At 37.2% G+C, this 5,731-nt stretch overlaps 2 protein-coding genes across 3 annotated transcripts in view; one reads left to right on the forward strand and one right to left on the reverse strand.

Moving 5' to 3' along the window:
- The window catches only part of LOC107638386 (reticulon-like protein B22), a 16,820-nt gene extending 11,423 nt beyond the window's left edge, over positions 1-5,397 (reverse strand). Inside the window, exons 1-5 of one of the 2 annotated variants that reach the window (XM_016341628.2) lie at positions 5,197-5,397; positions 4,892-5,120; positions 4,659-4,800; positions 4,506-4,575; positions 3,882-3,996 (exon numbers count right to left, since the gene is read on the reverse strand). In XM_016341628.2, the coding sequence (XP_016197114.2) occupies positions 3,882-3,996; positions 4,506-4,575; positions 4,659-4,800; positions 4,892-5,103 (539 nt within the window). In that variant the 5' untranslated portion in view covers positions 5,104-5,120; positions 5,197-5,397. Of the gene's footprint in view, positions 1-3,689; positions 3,997-4,505; positions 4,576-4,658; positions 4,801-4,891 lie in introns of those variants that run through there. The other variant, XM_021120299.1, reaches the window with a different exon arrangement.
- Positions 1,080-2,807, forward strand: LOC107638385 (probable mitochondrial adenine nucleotide transporter BTL1; the record flags this gene model as incomplete). Its single annotated transcript, XM_016341627.2, is given in 5 exon segments — positions 1,080-1,202; positions 1,282-1,376; positions 1,455-1,788; positions 1,875-2,112; positions 2,323-2,807. Coding segments are annotated over 5 exon segments (1,044 nt in total), but the record flags the coding sequence as incomplete, so codon positions are not given.

Raw genomic sequence — 5,731 nt, forward strand, 5'->3', positions numbered from 1 at the left:
CTTAATAATCTAAAAAAATATATTTAAAAATTTAAAAAATAACAACTTAAGTAAAAAATTATTTATAATTTATAAACAAAATTTTAAAAATTTTTAGTGACAGTACCTAAACAAATAATTTTTAAATTCAAATGTATGAATGTCATATCAGCATAAGAACTCTTTATTTATATTAAAATAGACAAATTATAAATTATAAATATATAATATTTAATTTAAGGGAAATGCATCCTCATGTATAATTGTATGGTGTTTTATTATTTTCTTCATTATTATTTAATAAATTTTTTAAAAATTGAATTAATTGGAAAACCTAAATACATTTTTGTTTTGATTATTAGATATAATTTAAAATGAATTAAAATGGGTTTCACAAACCCTAGTGGTTGAGTGGAAAGATAAAAAGATGAGAGGAAAATAGGTAGAAAAGGAGTAAAGAATATTTTGAAAGAAAGAGGCGGAAAATACTGTGGTTGGGTAAGGTCAAAGGTGGAACCCACAGCGTAGTTGGAAGTAATTCAAAGTTGAAAAAAAAGCAATTTAACTTTACCGGGCTGAGTGGTGACAGGGGATGAGATGCCAAAGGAGAGCACTAACCTAACCTGCTGGTTCCAGGCAGCCTAGGCCTGAGGTGCCATCCATCGCCTTAAGCTTTTAATCTAACCCGTGATACGCCGAATTCAAGGCAATCCTACCCTAACTAGCTACCAACCACCCATTCTGCCGCCGGGAACTAAAAAACTAAAAGCATAGATATTTTCTGAGAGACAGACATCTTGCCAAAATCCCAAAACAAAAATATCTGTGATCTAAGATGTCGCCAAAACTCCCCTCTTCCTCTCACTTTCACGTTCACTATCATTCTCAGGCATGTCTATTCAATCTCTTTCGATTTTCTTTTTCATTCCTGTTGCGTTTATTATCTATCTATCTATCTAGGAACAAGCACATCCTTCTTATTTAAAAAAACACACACAAACGAATAGGTTGAGGCTGTTGTTGTTAACTGTTGGCAAATAAAATCCATGGCTTTTGAATACCAAGTGCAGGAACAGCAGAAGAAGGGGAAGAAACAGGGCGTCTTCGGAGACATGTACAGCATGATGCTGTTTCCGCTGCCCCTCCCCAAAGATGTGTCGATCATTATGGAATCCGATAAAGACTCCGCCTTTCAACTACCTAACCTTGCACACGCCTTCCGAGTTAGTCCCCTCCCCATGTTCATATTATTATTGTTGATGTCATTGTACCTTTTAGTCTGAGAGCTGCTTCTGGCGTCAGGAATTTCTGGGAACTAGGGAGGTTGGCGAGTTTGTTAGCGGGGCGCTTGCCGGAGCCATGACTAAAGCTGTACTTGCCCCTCTTGAGACCATCAGGTTATTCAGTTCTCCGTTTATCTATAGACAATTTAATGTATTATATATCTTTATAAACCTGTGCTGTGAACCATGCAGGACAAGAATGGTGGTTGGTGTTGGCTCCAAAAATATTGCTGGTAGCTTTGTTCAAGTTATAGAGGAGCAGGGTTGGCAAGGATTGTGGGCTGGAAACACAATCAATATGCTTCGTATAATTCCTACACAGGCTATTGAGCTTGGCACCTTTGAGTGTGTAAAACGGGCAATGACATCTCTCCAAGACAAATGGAAACTGGAAGAATGCCCCAAGATGCAGATAGGTTCCATCAACTTGAACTTGTCTTTGTCCTGGATTTCACCTGTTGCTGTGGCCGGGGCAGCTGCAGGAATTGCCAGCACACTCTGTTGTCACCCTCTTGAGGTTATCAAGGTATCGAATAAGCCACAAAGTATTCCACTGAATGAGCAAGTCTTTTGCTCTTGTTTCTCACCCGCATTGTAAATTTGTAATCACAGGATCGGTTGACTGTAAGTCCTGAAGTCTACCCTAATCTGAGCATTGCAGTTAGGAATATTTATAGAGATGGTGGTATTGGTGGTTTTTATGCTGGTATATCACCTACTCTGGTTGGCATGCTTCCGTACAGCACATGCTATTACTTCATGTATGATACAATAAAAAAGTCTTACTGCGAGACGAAAAATAAGAAGTCTTTAAATCGTCCAGAGATGCTTGTAATTGGGGCTCTAGCGGGTGAGAGATTCTCTGCCACTTCATCTGACTTCTATATATACATGGACACCAATTTACTGAAGCAATATGTTTAATATTTAACTTAATGCGCCCTTTTTTTAATTCAAACCCTAGTCTATGTATGTGGCTGATTCTATCTCTATATCTATCCTGACCTTATGCTAGCTAAGATTGATTTGGCATTAAACTAGCTCTTCTGTGCATGCTCAGGTTTTACAGCCAGCACAATTAGCTTCCCTTTGGAGGTGGCGAGGAAGCGGTTGATGGTGGGAGCTTTGCAAGGTAGGTGCCCGCCAAACATGGCAGCTGCACTTTCAGAAGTGATTCGAGAAGAAGGCTTGAAGGGACTCTACAGAGGTTGGGCTGCGAGCTGTTTGAAGGTCATGCCGTCCTCTGGCATCACCTGGATGTTCTATGAGGCATGGAAGGACATACTGGTTGTCCAAAAGTGTCATTCATTATAGCCTATCAAAAGCTACCATGGGTTTGTTAACTGCACAGATTATGCAAGTTAATCATGGCGAACCCTTTTTGTTTTTGAATTTGAGAATTGGTGATTTAAATACCATAAGAAAGAGGGATTGCATAACCATTTGGCCTCAGCAGCCAGTTGGTTAGCTTGTAGGGATTGTTCACTCCTGCTAACCAGTCAGCCTGACTCTTTCATTTATTTATTTTTTAGATTTTAATATTGATATAGAGATTTTCATCATACAAAAGGTGAAAGGATGAGTTTGGGAGAAATTTCCGGTCTCCTATTTTAGTTAACCATACAAATAATATTGCTGGTAGGTTTGCGTGACTACAAGTTCAACAAATCTTTTGTCCCCTCCCCTCAAGCTTTCAACAAATCTTTTGTCCCCTCCCCTCAAGCTTTCGTCAATATTTCTTGGTTTGCTACTATGGGTGTATATATCTATTTAAAATTCATCCGTTCATTTGAGTACTTATAGCAGTTCGCATTTATATTTCAGTTACGTTAATTTGGTGATAAGATTTATATTTAATGGTCGATTGATTGACTGAATATCAATGTTTAATTTCATTCAAGTGTGGAGTGGCATTTTCTTAGCTGTTTTTCTTCAGCGATATATAAAATAAATACGCCTCCCAGCCAGCTGCTTCTCTTCAACTGCATAATGCTTCAATTTATCAACATATTTGTGCATTCACTGTCAACTTTTGGCTGATATTACTACAAGGAAAAACACTAGAAACTTAACATCTTTTAGCAAATTATTTGTCAATATTTATCTTTTTCTTTAAATTTCTCTTTCCTTCACTTAATCTTTGTTCATCCACTATTTTGTTAGTTAAAAAAGGTTGGTTCCTAAGCAATAATCTTAGTATTGTGTATAGCATATCCTGTGTCCTAAATTCTATTTCGCAGTGGTAATAGCTTCTACTTTTGATATATTATTTGTGCTCAATTTTGAGACTATCCAATGGTTGAGGCAAAAAATGTAAAGTAGGATTTGATTTTGCCTGCTGTTTGCAGCTATGGTCACACAAGAAATAGATGGAGTATTCGAAAGCAACCAGAATTGTATAACCGGTGAATGAGACTGGACGAATCAATCTCCAACTTTCGAAAAACCTTTATTCTGGTGGTAAAGTGAAGCAAGTAGAAAATCTCTATATTAAGATCAAGCACATTGATATCATTGCATTTTTTTTTTTTTGGGTCTGAACTGTTGCAATTCTAGATTCGGCTACGGAGTGAACTTTACATTCGGAACAAAATACAAGTACAAAAATGATTAAGTTACATGATGGTGTCTTGGTCTTCACTAGTGTCGTTTCTTCTTCCCAATATCCAGGAAAGACACGAACTGATTGATTGAGAAGATTCTGCGAGCATGTAAAGACAAAACAAGCATAGTCCTGTAATAACACAATGTGAGAGTTTATACACAGCAGCAGCAAGCAAGAGCATAGAAAAATACGCGTAATGATCTCAAACGAGATGAATGTAAGGCTGATCAGCATTTAATGTGGGATGTTAACAGTTACTAAAACATATTCCAAATCCAAACTATAGAGGTAAACATGAATGTGATTCATGGGAAGTGATGTAGATTCTTTTGCAGTGCACACTCTCAACTAAGACAAAATATTTTCAATCCTGGAGACACTTATAGTTTTATAACTTAAGAAGACCGAAAGATAGCTGATAAGAAAGCAGAGCAAATATTTCAGTTTACCATTTTTTCCCCTCAAATCCCCAATATTTTGCTTTTAAGAGGAGAGCAATGATAGAGCGATATTACTGTTAAAAAGAAGCACTTGTCTTTTATGGTTTTTCACATATTTAGATACTGCAGGTGCCTCTTTTCACTTGCAAAAGAAGCAGACATAAATGATAAGAAGGGATCAAGTGATGAAAGGTGTACCAGCATAGGCAACTGTGATACCCAAAGCCAATCTTCCGAGAGCAGATAAGACATAAAGGCAAGAAATGACCTGACATAAGAGAGGCAAGTGAAATCAAACATGACGACTCAAGATCTCCATGGTCTATCAGTGTCAGAAACATACATACATACCTTGAAAAAGAGTCTCTTGTCATGGCCGGTGGCAGCAACCCTCAAGACGGACTCGGCGGCACCGACGGTGTTAGCAAGGCAGGCGACGATGGTATTAGCAGTGTCCTGAGAGATTTGCCACTCCAATGGATCCACAGGCACCCTATCGAAAAGAGAAACCCTAAGTTAGAGAGACAGAGAGACAGAGAGAGAGTGAATTATGAATAGTACAAGAGAAAGAGAATAATACAGACTCCACGTTCATCTGACGGAAGAGAAGGCCGAGAATGGCGAGGGAACAGAGAAGCACAATGAAGACGTCGGAGAAGAGGGACACAATGCTCGAATTGCGGTAAGCACAGTGATAGTACACAAGCGTCCCGCATATCAATGCAATCACTGCTTTTCCCATTTCTCCATCCCCAACGCTTCTGCTTCTACTTCTGCTGCTGCTTCTGTCATCCATCTCTCTATTCCTTCTTCCTTCTCATCCAAATTATTATTGTTAATGATAATAATTCAATCAATACGCGAATCCGATAATCATAAGAAAGCAAACCTAAATACTAGCAAAAGTGGAATTCTCCGTCGAGTAGATTGTAGAGCAATGAGATTCGACAAACCACCAGAGGACACAACGCAACCACTTTCTGCCTTTCTGCTTCTGCTTCTTCCCAAACCAAACCAAATCAACTCAACTTTCAAACCCAGAATAAAGAATAATCAAAATCAAAGCCAAATACTTGACCAAACCCCCGGATAAATAACTTGATGAGTCGTCCTAGGAAGTTAATGGAATATTTGTATAAGCTGATTTTAGGTTTATCAAGATCGAATTTTTGATCTTTAAGATTTAGAGTCTTAAATGTTAAGCTGATGAAAAAAAATTACACTAATAATTATATCTCTAATACTGAATCGGACATTTCTAAATTTCCATTATATATATCGTACAAATATTACATTGGCTCCCTATATTTTCTTTAACTTTATATATGTGTTATAAAATAAATAAGTGTAATATTAAAGTAATTTTTTAATTAAATAATTATTTTATTTATTTTAATTTTATATATTTTAATTTAATTTGTAAG

The sequence above is a fragment of the Arachis ipaensis genome, chromosome B04 (genome assembly GCF_000816755.2).
Source record: "Arachis ipaensis cultivar K30076 chromosome B04, Araip1.1, whole genome shotgun sequence".
In the NCBI taxonomy this organism is placed as follows: Eukaryota; Viridiplantae; Streptophyta; class Magnoliopsida; order Fabales; family Fabaceae; genus Arachis; species Arachis ipaensis.